Source organism: Astyanax mexicanus, chromosome 4, assembly GCF_023375975.1.
Source record: "Astyanax mexicanus isolate ESR-SI-001 chromosome 4, AstMex3_surface, whole genome shotgun sequence".
In the NCBI taxonomy this organism is placed as follows: Eukaryota; Metazoa; Chordata; class Actinopteri; order Characiformes; family Acestrorhamphidae; genus Astyanax; species Astyanax mexicanus.
The window spans coordinates 10,661,244-10,688,159 of record NC_064411.1 but is presented as its reverse complement, the minus strand read 5'-3'; the positions used below and the strand labels follow the sequence as shown (position 1 = coordinate 10,688,159).

At 36.9% G+C, this 26,916-nt stretch overlaps 3 protein-coding genes across 5 annotated transcripts in view; all 3 read right to left on the bottom strand.

The window, feature by feature from the left end:
- LOC125801199 (zinc finger protein 271-like) overlaps window positions 1-26,916 on the bottom strand; it is an 883,173-nt gene that overhangs the window by 93,027 nt on the left and 763,230 nt on the right. The window lies entirely within an intron of this gene.
- LOC111190863 (zinc finger protein ZFP2-like) overlaps window positions 1-26,916 on the bottom strand; it is a 671,215-nt gene that overhangs the window by 408,803 nt on the left and 235,496 nt on the right. The gene's annotated exons all lie outside the window — the stretch shown is intronic.
- LOC125801116 (NLR family CARD domain-containing protein 3-like) overlaps window positions 1-26,916 on the bottom strand; it is a 57,745-nt gene that overhangs the window by 26,833 nt on the left and 3,996 nt on the right. The window contains exons 4-5 of the mRNA XM_049477207.1: window positions 6,137-6,310; window positions 4,442-4,488 (exon numbers count right to left, since the gene is read on the bottom strand). Of these exons, the coding sequence (XP_049333164.1) occupies window positions 4,442-4,488; window positions 6,137-6,310 (221 nt within the window). The remainder of the gene's footprint in view (window positions 1-4,441; window positions 4,489-6,136; window positions 6,311-26,916) is intronic.

The following is a 26,916-nucleotide window of genomic DNA, read 5'->3' as shown; positions in this document are numbered from 1 at the left end:
CACAGAACTTTGGCCTATTTTTAACCAGGCTCAAATCAGACCTTAATAATTGGAGTGTCTTACATCTAACATTAGCTGGCAGGGTCAATTGCATAAAAATGAATGTCCTACCAAGATTTTTATATTTGTCCCAATGTCTCCCTATTTTTCTGGCCAAATCCTTTTTTAAGCAAATAGACAAATTGATTTCTAGATTTATTTGGAATGGGAAGATTCCTCGGATTAAAAAGGACCTCCTTCAAAGACTTAGACCTACTGGAGGGCTGGCACTACCTAACTTAATGTTTTATCATTGGGCATCAAGTCTCCATAAGATCTCCTGCTGGATTCAGACCCCAGATAAGGATTGGTGTGAGTTGGAGTCGAGATCCTGTAAGGGGGTCTCACTTCGCGCTCTGGTCACATCTAAGCTCCCACTACAGGAAACATACTATACGTCTAACCCGGTGGTTGTGGGTACACTTAGAATTTGGACTCAATTTAGACAGCACTTTAAATTTAGAGAGACCTTACATGTGCAAAGTCCAATTTGTAACAATATTTTTTTTCCTCCAGCTAAACTAGATCACACCTTTAAAACGTGGCAGAGGAAAGGGCTGACAAAATTTGGTGATCTATATATTGACAGGGTTTTTGCAAGTTTTGAGGATCTACGAAGTAACTACAACCTAAGTCGGTCGGATCTGTGGCGCTATTTCCAAGTCCGGCACTTTGCCCAAACCCACAATATGGCGTTCCCCAATCTCCCACTGAGTACTCAAATAGATTACTTGTTGGAACGCCCGCACAATATTGGACGATTCATTTCCAACACATATTCTATAATATTGTCTATTGATGAAGCATCCATGGACAGAATTAAAGTTAAATGGGAAAAAGAGTTAAACAAAGTTTTTCCTAACGATATATGGGGTAGTGCATTACAGAGGGTCAACGATACCACTTCCTGTGCACGATTGAGCCTCCTACAGTTTAAGGTCCTACATCGGGTGCACTGGACCAGGGCTAGGTTGTCCTCGTGCTACTCGAATGTTGACAGCAGTTGTCTTAGATGCACTATTGATATAGCAGATTCAAGTCACATGTTTTGGCAGTGCTCCAAATTATCAGCGTACTGGTCTGGTGTGTTCGACACACTGTCAAAAATCTGCGGCCTATTAGTGGAGCCATGTGCTGAGATTGCGGTGTTTGGAGTTACGGATCACATTGATAATCTTACTCTCAGGCAGAGGAAGATAATTGCTTTTGCGTCATTGATAGCCCGCAAGCAGATCCTCTTGAACTGGAAATCACCCAAACCTCCTAAGGTAGCACAATGGCTACGAGACCTTATGTTATATATACATCTCGAAAAGATAAAATATACTATAAGGGGGTCAGTTAAAAATTTCTATCATACTTGGGATCCCTTATTAGGAAAAAAAAGAAAAAAGAATTTATTTATATATATATATATATGTATGTATTTTTATTTATTTTTTTTTTTTTATTTATTATTTTTTAAATTGTCTGAATGTGTACATTTCTTAGAGGCAACTAATTGCGGTGGGAGGGGGGAAGGGTTTAGTGAAATAATGTTAAGGTGGAACAGAATCCTGTTTATTGTACCTCTGTATTTGAACTGTCTGCCAATAAATAAACATGTTAAAATTCTCAAACAGCAGAATGCCTATAACCATTGGCGTAGGAACTGGGGGGGATGGGGGGGACATGTCCCACCCAATATTAGAAACAGGTGGATTTGTCCCCCCCAAAAATGATATTGTTTCGCTCAGCTCAGCTGTGCTATTAATGAGGAGACAGACCGGACCAATCACTGAGCCGGTTCAGGAATTAAGTTCCGCCTCTCAGGAAAAACAGCCAATCAGCTTGCTGTTTTTGCGGCGCGCGGAGGTGTCAGTATGTTGGTTGGGGGAAGCCCCTCCCTCGCTGTGAGATTTAGCAGCGGGATCGGCTGCAGCTGATTTTAAGATATGGATATACGGTGATTTTTTTTTACCTTGATTGGGAGTCAAGGTTAAAGAAAAAAAAAAACTATATACGTAATGTTCAACTTGCCCTGTACCTGATCAGCTAATCACTATTACATTTTTAAACTGTTTATTAATTTAGGATTGCAGTTAGCTAGAAGCTGGATGTAGAGGATAGACAGAATTTAGTACAACACTGGGTAATGTTGGTAGTTTAAAGCAGTTTCTTAACCCTGATCATCACTGCCCTAAAACTGTGTTTTCCATCAGATCCAACTGATCAGCTAATAAACAATCATTTATTGAGTTAACCTGTTAAAATCTCTTAGCCCCCTATGGATCCTAAATTAATCATTATGTATATCCAGCAGTTTATTAGACACATCATACCACCACTTACTTTATTAAAGTGCCTTTAAACAGAGGAAGCTGTAGAATATGCAGAACAGTGTTAATATGCAGTAGAATATGTAAGAACAGGGTTAAGAAACACTGATCTAACCTGACTTCTGTTCATATGTAGTTCACAGTAAGACCACATGTCCTGACGTTTATATTAACTTCTGACAAAAATCTCTAGGAAACGTAGTTACATTCTCTCAGTAGAAAGAAGTGTTCTCAGTAAAAACAAATTAAAAGCGCAGGAACCAAAGAAAATGTAAATATACAACAGAATTGACATACAATACATAATAATAATAACCAATACTGTTATATTATTTTAAATATTAGGTGATAACTGATCAGTTTTTGTAGTATGTATATAATTCAGACATTGCTTGCATAATTTTTTTCTAACAACAGTAAATGTAATGTGGAGTAACATGTTTAGGCTGTAAAATCACCTTTTATTGGATGTAACTAATTATAAACAAAATACAGAAAAAAAAAGATTATTTGTGATAAAAAAATAATTCCACAAATGTTGTTCTAGGAAACTATAGGGTGGGCTTTGGTTCATATTCGCAAATGTGTCCCCCCCCCCCAATATCAAGCCCTGCTATATTAAGCTACAGTTATTAAGTCTGTGTACTGAACATAAATTTAAATCCTTATAAATGTCAGATATAAATATAACTAATAATAACTTATAGTTACTGTGCAGATTTTAAGTATATTATATTTTATAGTTGATAGTTTTTTATAGATTACTTCTATCGGCGTGTCTCTCCACAACCATGCAACAACCAATCAGACTGTTTTTCTGAATTTTCCAGGAGCAAATCAGCTCTGAAGGCAAACGCTGAAGATTTGAGGACTAATTAAACAAAACTTTCTCAGCTGCGTGATCAGGGCCAGTGAACGCTAAACGGAGAAAAGGATATTTGAAGAGGCGCCGTCATCTTATAAATCCGCTGTTCGGGACATTTTGGCTTCAGCGTTGAGTTTGATAATCAAGGTAAAAGACAGTCAGCAGATAAAGCACAATTCAGTTACCTGTTTTTGACTAATGGTAAGAATAAGTGTTCCTTATTTTATAATAGATATTGTGATTTGAATTAATCTGTGACTTTATTAATTGGCTCTGAAAGTGTGAGTAGGAGCACCTTGTTGATTTGAAATAGAAAGGGCTAAAAACGTGATGCATGTTGGAGCTAGATAATATTGATATATATCCAAACAGAACCGAAACAGTGGCCCAAGAACCGCGATACGAACCAAACCGTGGCCACACTGTACCGTTGCATCCCTAATGTGTAGTGTTATATTTAGTGTGTGTAGTGTTATATTTAGTGTGTGTGTAGTGTTATATTTAGTGTGTGTGTGGTGTTATATTAAGTGTGTGTGTAGTGTTATATTTAGTGTGTGTAGTGTTATATTTAGTGTGTGTAGTGTTATATTTAAAGTGTGTGTAGTGTTATATTTAGTGTGTGTGTAGTGTTATATTTAGTGTGTGTGTGGTGTTATATTAAGTGTGTGTGTAGTGTTATATTTAGTGTGTGTGTGTAGTGTTATATTTAGTGTGTGTGTGTAGTGTTTTATTTAGTGTGTGTGTGTATTGTTTTATTTAGTGTGTGTGTAGTGTTATATTTAGTGTGTGTGTGTAGTGTTATATTTAGTGTGTGTGTAGTGTTATATTTAGTGTGTGTGTGTAGTGTTATATTTAGTGTGTGTGTGTAGTGTTATATTTAGTGTGTGTGTGTAGTGTTTTATTTAGTGTGTGTAGTGTTATATTTAGTGTGTGTGTGTAGTGTTATATTTTGTGTGTTTGTGTGTGCTTGTATTGTGTGTAGTGTGTCTGTAGTGGTATATTTAGTGTCTGTGTGTAGTCGTATGTTTAGTGTGTGTGTATGTAGTGTTTGTGTGTATTGTTTGTATGTAGTGTGTGTGTGTAGTGTTTGTATGTAGTGTGTGTGTGTAGTGTTTGTATGTAGTGTGTGTGTGTGTAGTGTTTGTATATAGTGTGTGTGTGTGTATTGTTTGTATGTAGTGTGTGTGTAGTGTTTGTATGTAGTGTGTGTGAAACTTACATTTTTTTAATCCAGGTTTGATTCTGATCTTCCCTCCATGATCCACTCTAAACACACACACACACACACACACAGATCAGCACAGTGAGAGATTTTTAGAAACTGATTTATAAAGAAATACTTTGTGTGAAAACGAGCGAACATTTGAGAGAGCGGAAATTAGTGACCTCATGTGGTAAAGTACGGAACTGCAATGCACACTGCATAAAATCAGATTAAAAACGGAAGATTAAGGAAGATTAACTCGTACTTCTCTAAATATATCTTTGTCTGCATGTATAAAGTTTTAATACTTACCGTATCTTATTCTGCTTTATATGCACGATATGTAGTATTATTTTTATTAGAGCTTTTATTCAGAAATGGAGAAAACATGGCACAGTAGTTAAAGTTCCCAGGAGTGACTGAGCTACAGAAATTACTCCAAAAGGGCATGAACAACTCATCCAGGAAGAACCCAGAACAACATTTAAAGAACTGCAGGTCTCACTCGCCTCAGTTAAGATCAGTGTTAATGATTCAATAATAAGAAAGAAACTGGGTGAAAATGGTCTCCTAGACAAGATAAAATGGTTTCTTGTGGGCTTGCAGAAAAGGGTTAAACTTTTCTAAAGTATGTTTTTTGCATTCATATCCATACCCGAGTGTACTCCTGTCACAAAAACTGTTTTTATTGGACCATACATTTTTCATGGAATTATTGTGCAAAAAGTTTTTTATCATGATTTCAAAATCATTTTATACCACTGGTCATTAGAAAACTTCAAAAATTTAAAATGTAACAAAGGCACCATTTTAAAATAAAGCCAACAAACCAACTCAATCACATTAATGGGATCTCTTTAGAAATTAAGGGCTCTATTTTAGTGATCCGTAGGTGAGCTGTCAGCCGGGCATCATGCAACTTGATTTAGGGTGTGTCACTGTGTCTTTACGATAGGAAAAGTTGCTCAAAAGAGGCTCAAAATGAACAAAAAGCATGTATCATGAAATAAACCAATCACCATGTCATTTGCCATTCCCTTTAAAATCCAGGTGCGGTCTGACTTTGGCGTATTGCTATTTAAATGGCACAGCTACCTGGAATTGACCAATGTTTTTCATCGGTGTAGATATATTCAAAATCACCGCTGCTGTTTAAACAAGACAGGTGAAGAGCATGAAAATACACTGTTGGTGGGAGTAAGATAGCAATAAGCATCAAGACCACCTTGCACAGGGTGTAGGTTAGTGTTCAGAAAGGATTCTGGTTTTGCAGTCACTGATTATTTTTACCATAAAGACATGGGCTGGTTGCTGGGGTGCTTGACTCTCAGTGTGTATAAAGTTAGTGGGGATCAGTTTTTATTATGTAACTTTTCTCCTGACTCGATGCTCAGGGCAGCTCTCCATGACTGAAGTTTTCCACCTGTTCTGGAGTGAAAACTAAACCTTGGTTCTTTTTACCAACAGAAAGATGAGCCAAAACAGAATTACAGCAAAGTACTTGTCATTCAGTGCAGATAGCTTGAGCATAAACAATTAACAGTGGCTGTGTAAACAAAAATAAGACAGAATGACAGAATGAAGGTTACATGCTGCTCCACCATGTTTACCTGGTGACTACAACTAGATTTACAATGTTAAAATGTACAACATGTACAACAATATTTATCTTAGAATAAGTTGATAATATAATTATTAGTTCAGACCTACCCGAGTTTCTCCAGTTTGCAGTGTTGATCCTCCAGTCTGTCAGAAAGCAGCTTCACTCCTGACTCTCCTGGGTGGTTGTAGGTCAGATCCAGCTCTTTCAAGTGGGAGGGGTTTAAAATTAGAGCTGAAGCCAGAGAACAACAGCCTTTATCTGTGATCATACAACCAGATAATCTGCAGACAGAGCAAGAGAATGTGTGAGTGAGTGACAGAAAACAAGAAAGAAAGAAAGACAACATAGCAGACTGAGGAAGATAATGCACTTTGATATTAGTCTCTTTTTAAAAAAATAACACTACAAAATCTGAAATAAATATCTATAGAAAACTAAAGTTTCTTAACACAGTTGACACAGATTAACATGAAACCCAAACCTCAACAGTAAGCATCTCTGTGAATACGGCATTAGCATTGATGTGGACCAAAGAATTGACTTCATATTAACTTTTTCTAAAATTGTTTTTGCTTGTGCATCACAATCTTGTAATCAATGTGTGATGTATCTCAAATGTTCATTCAAGTTGGACATTCTTAAGACAACTGCAGAAGACTCGTATTTGTTTGTTTGGTATACTCTGACTTTCGTTAAACACTTTTTCTTGTTTGATTTGTTATCATCGTAAACACCTGAATATTTACACATTTATACATGTAGAATTTCTAGTGGTGTCAATCAATTAAAAAATGCAATCCAATTAAACCTACCAAAATTCTGTGATTAATTGCACTTGTTTTTCGTAAGACTGAAATTTTTATAGTGGGTATTTTATGGAGTGAATTTTGTGCCAAAAGTTTATGTTGTGCAACAAACTTTATGTTGATGGACAGCTATATTGTGACAAAAACATAACTCCCTGGCTGTTCTAAATTTCTTTAACTGTAACTAAATAGCACTCTCTCTCTCTCTCTCTCTCTCCCTCTCCCCCCGAGCGCTTTGGTTTGTGCACTCTCTGTCTCTCTCTCATGCGCGTTGCGCTCTCGTTGCACGATCTCTAACATATAGGTGATTACTCAAATAACCTCATAAAATTGATCCATAATGTATATTGTGGCATGAGGAGGCAGGGGAATCGGGGGTCCACCCCACACAGGAACCCTCAGCCCTGTCTGTCCCAGCTGGTCTGCATTAGGACTGATTAAACAACCAGCTGGGACAGGCATATAAACTGAGCCTCAGCCCTCACTCAGAGAGTATTTTCACTGGCGAGCTGAGGGCTGAGGCTGCACGGACTTATATTTAAAATTTAAAAGAAACTACTGAACTCTAAAACCCAACTGGGCTGAGTTATGTTGTTTTGAGTTTATTCTGGGTGTGGTGGAGGACCTTTAAACCAATAAAAGGTATGATCTCTCTGTGCTTCCTCCTTCCGGGTCACAGTGATCACGCCCCTAACCCCAGGGGCGAATCACAATATATATATTTCCCCTAAACTTTCCTTTCTCTCTCGTTCTTTCTCTTTCTTCCACTCCCACTTACTCGGGTCATTCTCACAAAATCCTGATTCAGAGGACATCCAGTATGAAAATTTGCAAAATGCATTTAACAACAAATTTCCTTTTGAGGATTTAAGATTAAGGTCTAAACTTACTGTGAATATTATTTTTTAGAACATTTGTTCCATTTTATTGCATATTTTATTAGCATTTTATAGATGAAGTCCACAAAAATGTATCATTACCGCAATGTGATATGGCATCTAATATATGATAAAAATGCTATTTTTTTATCAAAGTTAAGCAGTTCAGTTCATTTACAGTTAAGCAAGGGTTTAAGACTTATTAGCTTACACTTACACACAATGCTACATTATGAAAAGAATGTTTATTTTCAAGAACATTTCATATTATTTAAGACAATTTACAATGCAAACATTTGCATATCAAAAGAATCTTTCATGTAGACTACAGCACCTTCATTAATAAAAGAGCTCATTTAACTATTGGAAACCATTCAACAAATGTCAAAGAAAGACCTCTCAGAAACTCTGAAATCTTGTCTATCTTTATGCACCATCCAGCATTGTATGCCTACTAAGACCAAACTTTTTATTTTTAGTCATTTACGTAGTTTTTTTGTGTTTTGCCCATATTTCAGGCATATGTCAGTTCTGTAATATCTGGCTGACTTTTTTTCCTCCATTGCCTTTTCTTTTCGTCATGGTACTTTTTGGTCAGATCACGTGTTGTCTTTATTTTTCCATTGGAAATGGCAAATATGAAATTATGATATCCATTTCAGTTTTTGCTCAATTCCATAGAATGGACTGTACACAAATAATATCATGTGAAAGTAACTCCAACTGTAACAACTGTCTGTGTTGTTGAGTATGTGTGTGTGTTTTTGTAAATGTTGTAATTCTTGCTGTAAATGTTCTCCCTAAACTTTGACAGCCTTGCTTTTGCTGCTGCCTTTCTTTTCTCAATAGCTACCTGCCTGTAAACAAATACACATTGTATATTACAATAAAATATATCAAAGATGGAAAAAAGCTCGCTGGTTATGTGGTCTAACATCTAATTCTGTGTACGGAATTAGATTTAGTTTCAGGCCAGATTAGATTGAACATTAGTGACCTCTACTGGTGGTTTGCAATAGCTAAGTTAGAATGGTCTACTGGAGAAAATGTTCAGGGTAACGCTCATGTTATGACAATCAGGAAGTAAAAAGGCATCTGTATTATGCTTCCTAATCAAATTCTCATTACCGAAACAGTGCATCTCATGACCGCAACAGGTATTGAAATGTAGCGGTAAGTGAGAATTCGGTTGGAGGATGAGTGACTAAACTTTTATGCTAACTGTAAAGGCACCATGAGGGCTAGATAAATTTTCACATACAGTGTCCATTTAGACCTTAATATACTATATTATAATCAAAAATACAGACTGTAACTTCAAACTGTAGGCTCAAAACTTATTTCAATATATCGGTAATGACAATGAAAAAGTCGTGCAGACAAGTTGATGAGCAATCTTTTAACTTTTATCCAGAAACATATGAGAAGAACTGCTTACATGGTAGCCATACTGAGTGTCATGGCCAATGTCTTCCCTAATGTTGAAAATGCCTTAAAAATGTAAGTTTCTAGTGGATTTAAACAATGATTGAAAATTGTTGCGGAGGATGAGAAAATTAGTGTTGGACACATTCCTTTTCTTTATTATTTTTTTTGTTTTTACTTTTCAATGTAAAATCGTTTCTGTTTATTAACTAAAAGTGTATATAGTATGAAATGCATTTAAGTTTTCTGTTTTTTTAATGTTTAAATTTAAAAATTTCCAAACAATGTACTGAAATTCTGATACGGACATGTTGCGGAAATGAGAATTTTACTCTAAAATGTAATAAATTACAAAAATGATACTTATAATGTTCATTTTTAAACATGTGCAAGATAGACCAAAGGATGTTGTTTGATTCTATATTTTTTATTTTGTTAATATTTACTTGTTTATTAAAATTCCTCATGCGACCTCATCCATCCATCCATTACACGCAAATACACACGCACCCGCAAATATACTAATGCACGCACATAAATCTGTTCACAAAATCCCATAAAAATCACAAGGAACCACTTAGCAATAACTTAATGCATGCAACGTCTCAATGTCATAACATGTATGTCACACCAAATCCAACACTTTTTATCTTATGTTATGTCTCTTCTACTTTGTTTACATTTAATCACTCCTTTCTGTACTATCTCTTTGCACCAACCTCTATTTTATTACTACTATATATCCCAGATTCGAAAAATGCATTTTTGTTTACACTCCATTCCACACACACACCATCCTCAAACATCTGCACACTCATATCATATCACTGATAAACATTATTAATCCGTACATCACAACATGTCTGCACTTAAATTCATAAACTAGAACATTTGTGGTATTGGGACACAGATTAAGCAAGCCAAGGTACTAAACCATCTCACTTCACTAAAGGCAGACATTTGTTTACTACAACAAACACATCTATCAGAAACAAATCATCATAAGCTCAGATCACCACAATTCACCCATATATTCTCAGCCTACTATAACTCCAAACAAAGAGGAGTATCAATACTAATAAACAAAAAAATCCCCTTCACACATAACACCACTATATCAGACACAGGTAGATACATCATAATTAACATCAACATCAGCAACACACCCTTAACAATAGCAAGTTTGAATGGCCCCAACATTTATAACCCATCCTTCTTTCATGAGTTTTTCAAGCATATAAACAATATATCAGATTCCACAATTATAATTGGAGGTGACTTCAATCATTGACCCATGTATAGACAAATTAACTATGGCACACAATACACGTTACTGGCATTCAACAGATATCATTAAACAATACATGACAGACTTAGGGCTCAGGGATGGTTGGCGCCTCAAAAACCCAAACACTAAATAATTTTCTTTCTATTCTCCAGCCTACCACTCATATTCTCACATTGACTATTTTTTAACCAGCAATTCTATTATAGCTAATATATCAGAAATTTAATATCACCCTCATCGCAAAGAGTATGAGGAGTATGAAAAGCTTCAGGAGCCTGCTGCCCAGCCTACTCACCAGTCACTCACCAGAAAAATGCCCTACGACAAAAAAGGCAGCAGATGGCAAGAGAAAACAAATGCAGTCACAAATTACATCGCTAAAGACATGATTCCCATTCAAGTTGTTGAGAGAGATGGCTTCAAACAACTATTAAACACTCTGGACCCAAGATATAAACTGCCTGGTCGAAAATATTTCAGTCACACTTGTAGCGGCTCAGTGGTTTAATACCTGGTGCTAATTGAGATGTTGAAATATTTTTTAATTGGGCGCCAGTTATTAAATTAATTTAATTAGATTAATTAATTAATTAATTAATTAATCAAATTAATTAATAACACAAGACATCTCAGGGTGTGGTTTCTACAGGTGACAGAAATTTTCATAACCAAGTTATCCAGAAAAACACACTGAAATGACAGGTTTTGTAAAATAAAAGTATTTATTAAATCACACAGATATGAGTAAATAATTCATTAAAAAGTCATAATGTAGCCATTATATATCAAATCATAGTGTAGAATAATAAATGAGAAATAAAAGAACAAACACGTTATAATGCTGATATGAAAGGAATAAAGATTAATAGAACTATTAAGTGAATATTTCTAAATAAGGGTCTAAGGCATTTTAAGTCTACGAAACCAGTTCTTATTTCCAACCAAGCAACTCAAAATGAGTCATCTATACTAAAGACGCTCTATTAAAGACCCGACCAAACCATGACCAACAGACACCATCTGCCGAAAGATTAAACCCAGCTCTGCCTTACTCTGAGTTGTTGAAGTGGGCCTTGGTGACGTCCGCCTGGGTTGGTCGTCTGATGCTTCACCCCGAAAAAGGATCACGTGAGCCTGTCTGAAGGGTGGTTTGACTTCCTGTGTCAGCACGGAGCCCCATTAGAACCCACAGGGTAAATCCCCACTCTCAGCTGGCTTGCTGGTGGCCTCCGGACCGCAGGTTTCTGGGTTGGATCTGGCGGATCTCCTTTTCAGCTGTACTTTAGCTAAACTTAGATGGAATAATGCTTGGCTTCGTAGATTGTAAAATAACCTTAGATATTTTAACTAGGATAGCTAATATTAATATACTTGAAGATTAAATGCACTAGTCTAAGAAAACTAACTTAAGATGACTAAACTAACAGTCTATCCTTTCTCCATCTCTGGGCTCCCTAACCTCTCTCCTCTAACTGTTTTCCTCAACTCATCTTCTCCAACTCCTTCTCCCACTCCTTCTCTAACTGCTTCTCCTCCAACTCCTCCGAACTGAACTCCGAACTGGAAACTCTAAACTGGAAACTGAACTGTGTCTGCCCAGTTTAACTATTAGTCTCTGTGGCCTGTTTGGCCCCTGAGCTATGATTGGCCCTGTGGCCCAAATGTCTGTGTTTTGATTGGTCTAGGAGCAATTTCAAACTTTGGTGGGGATTCACAAAGGGCCATAAACCCCCCCTCGCTCACATGGTCAGCATGCATCAGCTAGTGGTCTATTTTTCTAATAGACCCAACCAAAAGAAAACTCAACTAAACAGTGGATCAAAATACATTTTTCAGCATATCAGTTTGTGATGATAAATTCAGGAAACACAATCTTACAATTGAATCACAATAAATGTAATATATATATATTGCCCACAAACAGTTTTGTAATACTCAAGATAATCTTAGAAATACAATGATGGATGGTACTCTGTCAGAAAGAGATCAAGAGTCATGATATTATTTAAACCCAATTAAATCACTTAAAAGAAAATACATGGTTAAACCACTGATAACCAAATAAAGCTAAATTATCAAATGCTAGTTAAACCTTGTTGATTCAGACTTGAATGTGTAGGAAAATTTAAATCAGGACACATCCAGACACATATACCATTATTTAGTAAACATTCTATAAAACACCTTTTTATATAGTCAATTTATATGTATTTTCAGCAAAATCTTCTTAGTGAGAAATTTCTCCCCCCTCTGCTGTGTTTAGATAAGCGGCTGGTCCTTGCCTGTCTGAATTTACGACGGTGGGGGAAGGAGTTCTTCCTGCACCCCACAGAATTTGAGCCTGCAATGTTGAAAATGGAATCCCAAGCTTAGAACATTTCTCTTAATTTCATTAATCTTATTTCTAAGTGATTGCAGAAATAACTAGGCACAAACCCCTAAATTGGTACAACATTTGGTGAATTAACAATTTCCAAGGCATTAATTAAGTTTTGACACTCTCTTAAGTCCGCAGTCCCGTCCTAGTGATGGTGTTGCAAATGTTCCAAATGTTTATGTAACCCCTAGCTTCCTGTAAGGAAGCTACACTATGCTAATAGCTTGATTACAAGAACCCAATCTGTACTCACAGAAAATTTAAAAAACTACTTGTACAGAACTAAAAGAACTTTGGACCAGTTAGGTTCGCTCTAGGAGCAGTTGAAAGGAGAGACACAAGACCGTGTGTATGGTAAAGGTAGTGATTGTATTGACAAAATTAGTATTTACTTCACCATATATAAAAAATAAATAAATCAGAAAAAAAATAATGGTTCAAGTGAAAGGCTCAGAAAGAAAGAAATAAAATAAACATCCAGTAGGAACTTAAACAGGTAAGTACCTTAGAACTCTCTTTTTATATTAAGTGTCACTTATCACTCAGTGCTAATGTTTGTTATTTCTTATTTCAGGTGTTACTCAGTCCTCAGGTAAGTATGGTCACAACTTTTAGGATATAGGTGAGTATTAAGGTAAGTATTATCATTTAAAAGGTTTTAGGATTTTGGTTTAGTGTTGGAGGTAAGTATCTAGGTAAGTATTGTTTTATTTCAGAAGCTTTAGGTAAGTATATATATATATATAAATAGTATCATTATTTAAGGGTTTAATTTTAGTATATGAGGTAGTTTAGCTCCTATATATTATTTGGTAAGTTGTATTAAACCTTATATATAGTTTAGTTGTAGGTTTAGAATTTTACCTTAGTGACCATTTGAAATACTAAATACCAGAGTAGTATCCTTTTAACACAGAATCCTCACAATATTAACAAAATTCCAACCCAAAACAATTAAACAGGTAGTGCAAACTCTTAACCTTGGAAATGAACAGAAGAATTCCAGTTACAATAACCGTTACTTGGTGTGCTTCAAATAATTTCCCCTTATGAGTGTTGTTTTTTTTTCAGATTAAAAAAAATGGAAAAAATTGAGAAAAGCTGTCCTTTTTTTCGTTAGAGAAATGTTCAACCGTCTATCAGAACTCTGTCCTTCAGTACTTTAAAGAGTTACCCTCTCAAAAAAAAAAAAAATATAGTCCTGGGGGAAAAAATAAAAAAATACTCAAGCTCAGTTAAGTTGTCCTCATGGGCTGTGGCTCGCCATCTTGTTTTCCCAGGCAACAGGTATACATGTGACTGGGCAGAATGTCCTTAGCAGTCAGTCTCATCCCATAGAAACCTGGCCTGTTTATACAAAACAGTACCTTCAGTGTCCAAATCACAATTTTCCTTACTTTACAAAAAAATATACATAGTACATTCAGAGTCTAAGCACAGCTTGTCTTCATTTTACAACTATATTCAGCACATTTAGATTTACACACATTCACACAGTAGCTTTAAATTCAGTGCAGTTCAGTATCACACTGCATTAGCCAGCTTATGGCTGGATATTAAAGCAGTAAACTCAGTTAAAATGAGTTAGCTTAGCTCATACTATGCTCAGCCCATTAAAATCACTACTAAAGGTTTAGTTAATCAAGTAAATGTAACCAAAATACTGATATTAAATTCATTTCACTCACCAAATCCAATCGTGAATGTTTAAGTTTCACCAATCTGGCAACCCGGCATGAAACGCGATCTTGTGCACATGAAATCCAACTGACTCAGCAGTTCACCTTAATCCTCTACTCTGACGGTTTTAATTAGCTTTACAAACTCTTATTAAGCTAACCAAGCTTTAATACTGGCTGCAAGCAGCTTCTAGTGAAGAGTACTCACACTTAAAGTGCTTAATTTTTTAGCGTTTTTGCTCAATTTTAGCGCGATTGCCGCACCGCGATCCTTCCTATCTTCACCCCGACGTCCGACTGAGCTTCTGGCCGTGCGGGAACCCGTGGCCACTCCCACTTGGCTGCTGATTGGCTACCATAGCTAGCTAGACTTACACTTATCATTGGCTAGATTTTTGCGCAGTGAACTTCTAATTTACCTTTATTGGCTAGATTTTTGCGCAGTGAACTTCTAATTTACCTTTATTGGCTAGATTTTTGCGCAGTGGGCGTTCCTGGAATCGCCACTGACTTTTAATAATAGTTTTAATTATTTTTTTAATTATTATTGTTAAGGATCATTAATAATAATTCCTGTTATGTTTATTTTCCCAAATTAAATAATCTTTTACGTATTAGATGCTTCAAATTAATTAGATTTATGTTCTAACCTATTTATTTAGTTTTATTTAGTCTCATTATTATGTCTATAATGTAATTTATTTATTTATTTTAAACAAATTATAATTAATGAATTGCATTGACTCTACGTGTTCTAAACCTGGGTTACATTTACATTAACTCCGAGGTTTATGACTTGGAGGAATGTAAACAGAATTTTACCCTAAACTCGCATTTAGGGCTCTCGAGCGAGGCTGAGTGAAGAAATAGTCAGTAAATGTCATTTTGAAATTTAAGGTTGTTTGAAAAAGATTACTCCAAGGTTTTTTTAGAGTGTTCTTCTGGGGTGATTGTAAAGTTAGAACATTCCTTTTAGACCATAAGATGGGGGTAGTGTGTGTGGGTGTCCAAGCCATGAAGAAATCCTCTGGTTAATCCACTACACACTGCTCTGCATAAGCTGTATGAATCATGTCGCCAAACTCTGGAGCATAAGCTAAAAGACGTTGCACATTTTGCAACCACGGCAGATTTTATGGTCAAGCAGAACATCAGAGCCATACCTCTGTGGCCGCGCATTTCATTGACGAATCTTGGCAACTGAAAAGCTACTGTTTGCAAACATCATACTTTCCAGAAGATCACACAGGCGAGTTTATTGCCCAAGGTCTGAAAGATGCACTGGCGTCTTGGTCGCTGCAAGAACAACAGATAGTGGGGCTAATGTTGTCAGTGCACTACGGATAAACAAATGGAAGTGGCTTCCTTGCTTTGGACACAGACTTCATATTGGTATTGGTGAGTAACTAACACAATGCAACCAAAGTTATACTTACAAGTAATATATGATTTACTACAGTATGTCATGCCTGACTTAACAGGCAAAAAGGAAATAAGAGACACTGCTGGGATGTAAAAACGAAGCAGTAGAATTTAATTAAAAATAAACAACAAAACTACAATAATAAAGTTGAATAGAGCAACACACTAAAGTTGGGCAAAATAGGAAACAAATATAAAAACTGTCAAAGCAAACTGGACTGGGCCAAAAGAAACAGGGACTAAAGAAACAAGGAATAAGTGAAACTGCCAAAACAATATAACCAGGAAGTAGTATGGGGAATGGGGAAAAACAATGGGAGCACTAGACTAAAAAAATGACAGAAAACTGCTAAGCAGAGCTTAGGAAAACAGCTAGACTAAAAAGTAAACTGGGCAAAGAAACACAATAAATTAAACAGGGATACTTAAGCAGGGAGGAGTCCAGGGAAACACCAGGAACTAGGGCGAAACAGGCTTGGGAATAAGAAAGCTTTGTAGTGATGCAAACAGGCTGGAACCACAAGGAAACACAGACCATGTGAGCGACCAATACTCGGTGACAGCAGAGAGAAACAGCGTGCTTTTAAGCAACTCTGCCCAGGTGAATCTGATCTCTAAATCAGGGCTGGATGGCTGCGTGCGTGCCCTGATTAGAGGAAGTCCTTATTTGGGCATGGAGTGCTTCTCAGAGTGTGTGTGTGTGCCTGCTCTAATTAGGGGAATGTCCTTATTTGGGCATAGAGTGCTTGGCTTGGCTGGACGGGCCTGACACAGTAGTGTGACTAAACATGAAAAGATTCAGAAGGTACATAAACATGAAGCAAAGTTGTTTTTGTATGCAAATGAAAATATTTTAAATATTACACATATTCAAAATATAAGGTAATATGTAATAGGTTTCAATGTTATACTTGCATATTTTGAATTTAGTACAGTAATTTTTTTTCTGTATATATTTCATTTTTTAGAAAGGAGCATGTGGGATCCTAGAATAGACAGAGCCATTGGGATTTGCAAGAAGGTGGTTGGAGCCTTTTCCAATAGCTGGAAAAAGAAGAAAGCACTTGCCGATGCACAAGAGCAGCTGAAGCTTTCGGAGCATAAACTCATCACAAAGTCACCAACAAGATGGGGCTCAAGACAGCGCATGATAGAAAGATTCCTTGAACAAGAAAAGGCCATTCGTCATGTGATGGCTGGAGACAAAAAACAAAGGCACCTTGTCCCTACATGGCAGGATGTTGAGGTGCTTGAGGCAGTCAGCAAAGCACTTGGGCCTCTTCTAGAGTTCACAGATGCTCTTTCAGGTGAGAAACTTGTAACAATTTCTTACCTTAAACCTGTCCTTGCCTTGTTTAACACTGAAGTCCTGGTGGTGAAATCTGATGACACAGACCTAACCAAAAAAAATCAAACAAACCATCCTCGAGTACCTGAACACAAAGTACACAGAGGACTGTGTGGATGAACCTTTGAGTCTGGCTTCAACACTTGACCCCCGGTTCAAAAATCGCTTCAATGATGATGACAAAATCAAAGCCATTGCGACAACAGCTACAGCAGAACTTTTGGCTATGGAAACAGCAGAAGACAGCCATACTGCAGGTCCCTCAACAGCTTCAGCTCAGGCACCAGCTAAAGAAGCTGGAGCAGATGATGACACAGGAGTGCCAGCGAAAAAGACAAAAAAGTCTTTAGGCAGTTATTTCAAGAAAACAAAGGAATCCAAAGAAGGTGAGTCTCTGGACACCATGATTGAAAAGGAAATGAAGAGCTACTTGATGATACCTGAAGTGGACAGTGATGTAAATCCACTTGACTGGTGGAAAATGCAAGAAGTAAAACTTCCCCAGACTGAGTAAACTTGCAAAAAAGTACCTGTGCATCCCTGCCTCAAGCAGTCCTTCTGAGAGGGTTTTCAGCACTGGAGGAAACTTTGTAACTTGTAACCGTGCTGCCCTGAAGCCAGACGCTGTGGACAGGCTGGTGATTTTGTCACACAACTTAAGGTAAATCCTAAGAAGTTCATTTAATGTCACAACTGATGCTGAAAAAGGCTGCTTTTTTCAAAGACCATTTCCTTTTTTGTCTGCAAACTGTGGACGTTGTTTGCAACACATATTGTTGACAAATGTGTTATTGGTTTACAAATGCAAGAAAATGTCACAGTTGTTTATTTTTTATGAATGTGCAAAGCATATTATTTATCATTTTATTTGTATGCTGCAGAAATTACCAAACAGCAAACACTTTGAAGTTTGTTACGATTTTAATAGCTACGTTCTATATTTCAGTTATTTACAATGGACGTTCATTTTAAAGTGTGTTGAAAAAGCTTTTGTTGATTTGTTGTTTATCTTTGTGTACATTTTTTCAAAGAAAATCAGGTGTGCCACATGCCTTACACATATTTGCACTGATATTTACACTGTTAATTTAAATGTTTTTTGTTATTTGTGTCAGGTAAATAAATTGTCTTAAATTGTTTACATTAATATGATGTGTAAGCATTTTTTAAATATAATTTTAGTTCAAGCTAGTACAAGCTTTTACAAACACATTTATAAATAATGCAAAATATGGACGGTGGCCACTAGGGCCACTAACTGATCAGCTCCGTGGGGCAGTGGGCTAATTTCACTTTTTTGTGCACCTTTTTTTCATATTTATACACCAAAGTTTGGTCTCTGTGAACTTTTGGACACTTTAACATCATACCGTGTGTGCGGCGCGGTCTACTATGGCGGCTAATCGTCCCAAGTCGGAGTCATCTCGTACAGGCCGCGGCAAGACCACGGCGGTCGACTCTTCAGCTTCACCGCAATCTGAGAGTGCCGGACCGGAGGGCATTCTGAGCTACGAGTCCTTCCAGAAAGCAATAAGTACGATGAGTCAAGAAATATGTGGTAAGATTGACGGGCTAACCGCGGAGCTTCGTTCTTCCATTGACTCACTGACCAAGAGGATCGATGGCCATAACGAAGTTTTGACCGAACTTATGCAGACACCCTCCTCTCACAGTGACGCTATAACCAAGATGGAGTCGTCTCTGCTCTCGCTCCAGGCAGAAGTCAAGGCACTAACAACAGAATGTGAGTACTTAGAAGGGCGGCAGAGGCGGAATGATCTCCGTTTATTTGGTGTTATGGAGGGAGCAGAAGGACCTTGTCCAACTGAATTTGTTGGTGAGATGTTGCAAGAGATGCTTCATCTGGAGGAGAAACCCATGTTAGACCGGGCACACAGATCTCTCCGCGCCAAACCCAAAAGCGACGAACCCCCGCGACCATTTGTGATTAGAGTTCATCTCTACCAGACCCGTGAGCTGATTCTACGACGTGCAAGAGAAGTCTCAACCTTACAATACCAGGGTAAGAGACTGTCCATCTTTCCTGATTTCACCAGCTCCGTGGCCAAAAAAAGGAGCCGAGTTCAGCAAAGTTAAGCGCCAGCTCCGGGATTACACAGGGCTCAAGTTCGGGCTTTATTTCCCAGCGGAACTAAGGATCACTCTCCCAGATGGACGAGTTCGTAAATTCGAGGACCCGCTGGCAGCGCAGGAGTTCATACAGAAGGATTTAAAGTCACTAGCACCGGCCGCAGGTGGGAAAGACTGAACTTTTTTTTAGAACATAAAGACGCACATCGCAGCAGGTTATCACCTTGTGGACTTGATATGGACATGTACAGGTAACTTATTATTCTGCGGGGTTAAGTACAGCCCTGTAACCTGTAATTTGGTTATACTAATCTTAGCCCAGATAAAGGTGAACCTTTCTGCTTGTTATAAGGTTACGGCATTCATGCTATTTTCTTTTTCATTGTTGGAAAAAATATGCTTATCATGTGTCATGACCCACTGCCCTAACGGAATAGGGGTGAGGGAATGTTTAGTTGGTACGGCCATCCTTTGCATCTTATCGCAGTTAAGGAAGGGGAGGGGTTTTTTTCGCGTATCTCGTTTGGGGAGATACTTCAGCAGTGGGGAGGGGGGATAGAGGGTGGGGAGCAAGATTCTTGCCGCATGCAGTTTAGGTTCTTAGGAGTTCTTATACAAGCCTCTCAAACACGTTTTTTTAGTTATTTGTTTCTCTCTGTTTTTCTCGTTTTGGTTTTAAATATATATTTTTTGTTTTTTAAAATCCTCGGCACTCTCGATTGTCAATATACAATGATCAATATCTGCACTTTACAGTATGGCAGTGATTGATAATGTAAGACAACAGGGAGAACGTGATATCAAGTTCATTAGCTGGAATGTTAAGGGTCTTAACCAACCAATTAAACGTAGCAAAATACTACATCATTTGCAGCATCTTGGAGCTCAAATTGTTTTCCTGCAGGAAACGCATCTAAAGAAATTGGATCATAATAAACTCCGTAAAGGCTGGGTAGGTCAAATATTTCACAGTACATTTAATGCTAAAGCTAGAGGTGTAGCTATTCTTGTACATAAAGCAGTACCATTCAGAGCTTCTGATATAGCAGATTCGTGTGGGAGGTATGTTGTGGTCACTGGGAGAATTTATAATACACATGTCACTTTAGTTAATATCTATGGCCCTAACTGGGATAATGAACATTTCTTTGGTGAAGTTTTTGCCAACATACCGGACTTGTCAACAAGACACGTGGTGGTAGGGGGAGATTTTAATTGCTGGTTAGATCTGAAGATGGACAGGTCCTCCACCAAGACGAATACATTATCCAAGTATGCCCAAACCATTAAAACATTCATGAATGATTTTGGTTTAACGGATGTTTGGCGATATCTCAACCCTCAGACTAAACAGTATTCTTTTTATTCAAATGTCCACCAAACATTTACTCCGATAGATTATTTTTTAGTAGATAATAGGCTTTTGTCACAGGTTCAGGATTGTATGTACAATGCCATAGTTCTTTCTGACCATGCCCCTCTTATGTTGACTTTATCTGTTCCTCAGGATTTTTCTCCAAAATCACCATGGCGTTTTAACAACCGTTTATTGCATTTACAAAGTATGAAAATTACATAAGAAGAAGAAAAATATCGGAGCTCACTCAACAGATCTCAGACTTAGATGGCATGCTGGCTAATTCTCCTGACCCACAGATATATAAAAAATGGCTCAGTCTCCAGACAGACTTTGATCTTCTATGTACAAATTATGTGGAGGAATTATTGCTCAAATCTAGGGCCACTCATTATGAACATGGGGATCGTTCAGGTAAACTGTTAGCGCACCAACTAAGGCAGCACGCTGTAGCTAGACAAATAAATCAAATTCAAACTCCTACCGATATTACATCAGATCCTAGACTTATAAATGACCAGTTTAGACAGTTTTATGTTTCATTGTATACATCAGAACACCCTTGTGATAATTTGGCATTGGACATTTTTTTCAGTAAATTTAAACTACCAACTCTGAGCGCAGACCAAACTATGGAAATGGATGAACCCATGACAGAGGAGGAAATCATAAGGGTAGTGCAGAGCATGCAGAATGGAAAATGCCCAGGTATTGATGGGTATAAGGTGGAATTTTGTAATTTTATAATTTATTAACAAATTAGCTCCCCTACTACTTGATATGTTCCAAGACTCATTCGATAACGCTAGTCTACCGCAAACTCTTACACAGACCTCAATATTTTTAATATTAAAAAAAGGTAAAGATGCCCTACAATGCGGATCATACCGCCCTCAATCTCACTACTCAATGTGGACTATAAAGTGCTTGCTAAACTGCTAGCAACCCGTATGGAGTCATGGCTACCTAGCATTATTTCCCCAGATCAGACTGGTTTTATTAAAGATAGACATGCATTTTCTAATATCCGACGCGCATTAAATGTAATCTATTCTCCCCCAACACAAGATGGCCCTGAAGTTATTTTATCAATGGATGCAGAAAAGGCTTTTGATCGGGTGGAGTGGGGTTATCTTTTTTACACACTGGAAAAATGTAACTTTCCACAGAATTTCATATCCTGGATTAGACTTCTTTACTCCGCTCCAAAAGCCTCAGTTAGGACCAATAATCTTAATTCTGTTTACTTCCCGCTCCAAAGATCAACAGATGATTTGCTTATTTATGTCTCCAATTTACCCACTTCAATACCCACTATACTTTCAATCCTTGATTCCTTTTAGTTCTATTTCGGGATACAAATTAAATCTGTCCAAAAGTGAATTATTCCCCCTCAATGCAGCTGCCACCAAATACTCACTACATACCCTGCCTTTTAAAGTAGTACATGATAAATTTAAGTATCTTGGAGTTTCTATCACAGATAAATTTGAGAATCTCTTTAAATGTAATTTCTGTCCCCTAATAACCTCCATTAAAAAGGATTTAGCCCGCTGGTCCTTATTACCATTATCTTTAGCCGCAAGAATTAACACTATCAAAATGAATACCCTACCTAAATTATCATATCTCTTTCAGACCCTACCTATTTTTATTCCTAAATTATTTTTTCGAAAATTAGATACCCTAATTTTGGAATTCATTTGGAACAAAAGGCCCCCTCGATTACGTAAATCATTATTGCAACAAACAAAATCATTAGGCGGTATGGCACAATTCTACAATTCTATTATTGGGCAGCCAATTTACGTGCATTGCAGTTCTGGATTAGGTACAATTCATTTCATTCTCCCCCAGAATGGCTACATTTGGAAGCTGCCTCTTGTCATCCTTTTTCTTTATATGCTATTTTATATACCCCTTTAGACCATAATGCTCCCACCACTATTAAAAACACAGTTGTTAAATCATCTGTGAAAATTTGGAAACAGTTTAGAAGGCATTTTAATTTTCAAAATTTCTCCCTGTCTTGCCCACTTATCTCAAACCATCTCTTCCTTCCATCTACTCTTGATAAAGGGTTTAACAATATCTTTTCAGTATTTAGTAGAAAAGTTCTCAATCCATAAAAATAACTTTTTCCGTTACCTTCAAGTACGTAGTTTTGCCAGTTCTGTAATTTCCCAGTTTCCCTCAGCCCCTGAACCCACGGCACTCGACACGTTTCTAAAACCACTGCCAATATTTCAAAAAATGTTTTCTCAACTTTATAACTTAATTAGTTCGATTCAAGCTACATGTTTAAGAAATCTTAAAGAGCAATGGGAGAAGGATCTAGATGTACTCTTAACTGAGGATGAGTGGCAACAAATATTATACAGAATTCATTCATCCTCCTTCTGTGCTAAGCATGGAATGATTCAATGTAAACTCTTTCACCGAGTGTATTGGACTAAAGCCAGACTTAACAAAATTTATCCAGATACAGACCCATTATGTGATCGCTGCCATCGGGACACTGCCTCCCTAATACACATGTTCTGGCTATGCCCATCATTGTTCAAGTTTTGGACTGAAATCTTCTCAACATTATCTGAGGTTTTTGAGATACAGCTGGACCCTAACCCCGTTACAGCAATATTTGGTGTCCTTCCATCTGCCTTGTTAATGTCAAAACATCACTCTGATTTTGTAGCCTTTGTGACTTTGTTGGCAAGACGGTTAATTTTATTGAAGTGGAAACTTTCGGTTCCACCTATGTATTCTGAATGGATTAGGGATGTCCTTCGGTATAGCACACTGGAACGAATTCGATGCACTCCGAATGGTTCTCTTTCAAAATTTAAAAAAATCATGGCAGCCCTTTTTCACTTTCATGGATAATCTTTCACTTGCTGCAATTCCAGAATAATGGTAAAATGTTTCTCCCTGTACTCAAAGCTTGGAACATTCTCCTTAATCAAAATCATACTAAGAATTTACACATGTCTTTATGTTGTGTGTTCGAGGAATGTTTTTTTTTTTCTTCTCCCTCTTCCCCCCCTCTCCCCCTAATTATTTTATTCTGTCACCTAAATAAAACAACCTTGTCCAACAATTTATTTATTTTTTTCATTTAGTTATTTTTATTTATTTATTTATTTATTTTTTTTTTTACTTTACTTTTTTTTTTTACTTTACTTTTTTTTACTTTTTTTACTTTTTTTTACTTTTTTTACTTTACATTATTTTATTTACTTTGTGAACGGTTTGTGTGTTATATTCTGTGAACCAGAACAATGCTACTTAATATGCTGTATTACGCTCCCCAATGTTCAATGTCAATGCAAAACAGACAATAAAAAGATTTACTCAAAATAAATAATGCAAAATATCGTTTAATATCGCTATTGGCATAATTACATAAAATATCAATATCGATTTTTTTTTTCCAATATCGCACACCCCTAGCCCACTCTCTCCTCTACTGTTCTCTATTTTCATAGAACCATTAGCAGCAGCTATACGACAATGCCCAAATATCAAAGGTATCCATACCCACACTACCGAACAAAAAAATCACATCAGCCTTTATGCAGATGATATTCTACTATTTCTACAGAACCCACTCTCCTCAATTTCTCAGACTACACAAATAATTAAAACATTCTCTAAAATCTCAGATTATTCCATTAACTGGTCTAAATCCACCTTTCTACCATTTAACATGAACTTATCAGACACACCAGTTCAGTCACTCCCTATCCCTATGTGCACTGAACACATCACATATCTGGGCATTAAAGTTTCCACCCAGCTGTCTGAGCTGCACACACTTAACTTTAGACCACTACTCACAACCATCAACAATGATATCCAACGCTGGATGAACCTACCACTATCCTACCAATATCCACAATCACAATGACAATATTACCTAAATTAAACTACCTCTTCTCAATGATTCCCATCCAACCTCCACCTACCTGGTTTAAAACCTTAGACGCAATCATCTCTAAATTCTACTGGAAAAATAAACCACCCAGAATCAAATTGACCACATTACAAAAACAAAGAACTCAGGGAGGCCTAGAAGCTCCAAATTTCCAACAATACCTCTCTGCAAACAATTAAAGTACATTATTAAATGGATAAAACCAAATCAAACTGATGAAATACGGAGAGAAGTAGAACAAACATCAATTAATGAAATACAAATCTCAGACTTACCATTTATTAGCACAACAATCAATCGCCACCCTTGTTTCAAAAACCCAATGATATCATCGACTCTGACAGCTTGGTGGAAAATTCACAAGAACACAAACACTCGACTTGCACCCACTATTTACTCACCCATATGGCACAACCCCAACTTCCCCGCCACCAAATAAAACCCAAAACTACAAAAATGGAAAGAAAAAGGTTTTACAGGAATTAGGAATTACACATTTACACTACATTCTACACAACAATAACTCGGCTACTTTCTCACATCTAACCCAGAAATATAGCATTGAGAGGAACCAGTTTTTGGAAAACCCCAACTTGGATCTATGTTAAACTCAAAAATAAAAGATTATGCAATACTAGAACTCAGCCCACCAATTTCAGAATTCTTTAATATCTCTTTCTTAGACAAAATTCTATCAAAATATATAGGCTTTTATTCAAATTAGACCAAACTATCCCAATAAAAATGGGAAGAAGATATCTTAATTACACCCAATGCTGAATTCTGGAGAACAAATGTGTATGGAAAACACATTCACCATGACTAACAATACTAACCTCAGTACAGTATAAAGTAATTCACAGGGTACACTACACTAAGCAAAAGTTACATAAAATGGTAGATTCAGAAATCTGCATACACTGCTCACTAAACACTCCAGACAAATACATATATGCTCTATGGTACTGCCCACCAATCAAACACTTCTGGCAGCTTGTTATAACTCGGCTAACTCCACTATTTAAACAGCCAATCTCTCCATCCCCATCACTCTGCCTGCTTGGTGACACATGAACCACAAATCTAAACCAGGAGGAAAGCAGAGCACTTTTGGTGGTGCTAACTATCGCCAAAAAAATAATTCTCACAAACTGGAAATCAAGAAAAAAATCACCATCAGTCAATGGGAAAACTCACTCACAGAACACATAGAAATGGAAAAAATATCTGCATCTCTCAAAAACAGAACTCATGAACACATAAAAACCTGGTCAGCATTAAACAACTTCCTACATCAGTGACTCCATCAGTCTTTAACAGATAACCTACACACATCCATTATATATCTATAACCACATCATCTATAGATCAACACTACATGAATGTTCCTACACATGCACACAGTCACATAACACATTTAACATTTAAGACCTTTAGCCATTTTTATTTTTATTTTTTGCTATTCTGTGTGTTATTATGTTAGGGATGGATAAATGGAAAAATAAAGGAAGCCATACTATATTATTTATTTTTCTTTCAAGGGCACAACTTCTTCTTTTGTGTTTTTTTTTCTCTCTCTATCTTCTCTTATTTATTTGGTTTATTTTGTATATATACACACATCGTTATGTCCTACCTCTGCACAGTGACCTCAGTTATCAGAAATTTGTATTAATACAAATAAAGTCTTAATTGTCCTCCCAAGAAAGGGGTGGAATCAAAATCAAAAATTGTATGTTACAAAGTCAAAAGAGAAAAATATATAGCAAATATATATGTTTAAATATACTTGGTTACTTTATTATGCTTAACAGTTATTTAAACATTATTTCAGTTTGGATTTTGCCAGTCTTTGCTTTTATTTTTGTGTTTTTGTGAATTTTCTGTGGATTTTTTTTTATTTTTCTGGTAAAGACTTTTGCTTCTGGAATCTCTCCTTTGCTTTTGCTTTAGTTTTTTGCTTCTGAGTTTTGGCACAATTTTCACAGTTGGGCGGGGCTAAGAAGAAGGCGTTCCCCTTGAATCTCCATTGGTCAGCTGGTTTTGGACTGACGGGTTCCCTGAACCCTCGTCTGAAACTGACCAGGCCCACCCCGCCAGTTTTAAAGCGTCCTTCCAAACACAGAGAGCGAACGGCTTTCAGTGCACAGCAGCAGCAGTAAATAATTTTACAATTAAACTTTATACAAACGTTCTGTTTAATGTTATATTATTCTCTGTTTCACTCCATTAAAAAGCTCACATTAGCGAGATGTGCTAAATATTCATGCACAAAGAATGAT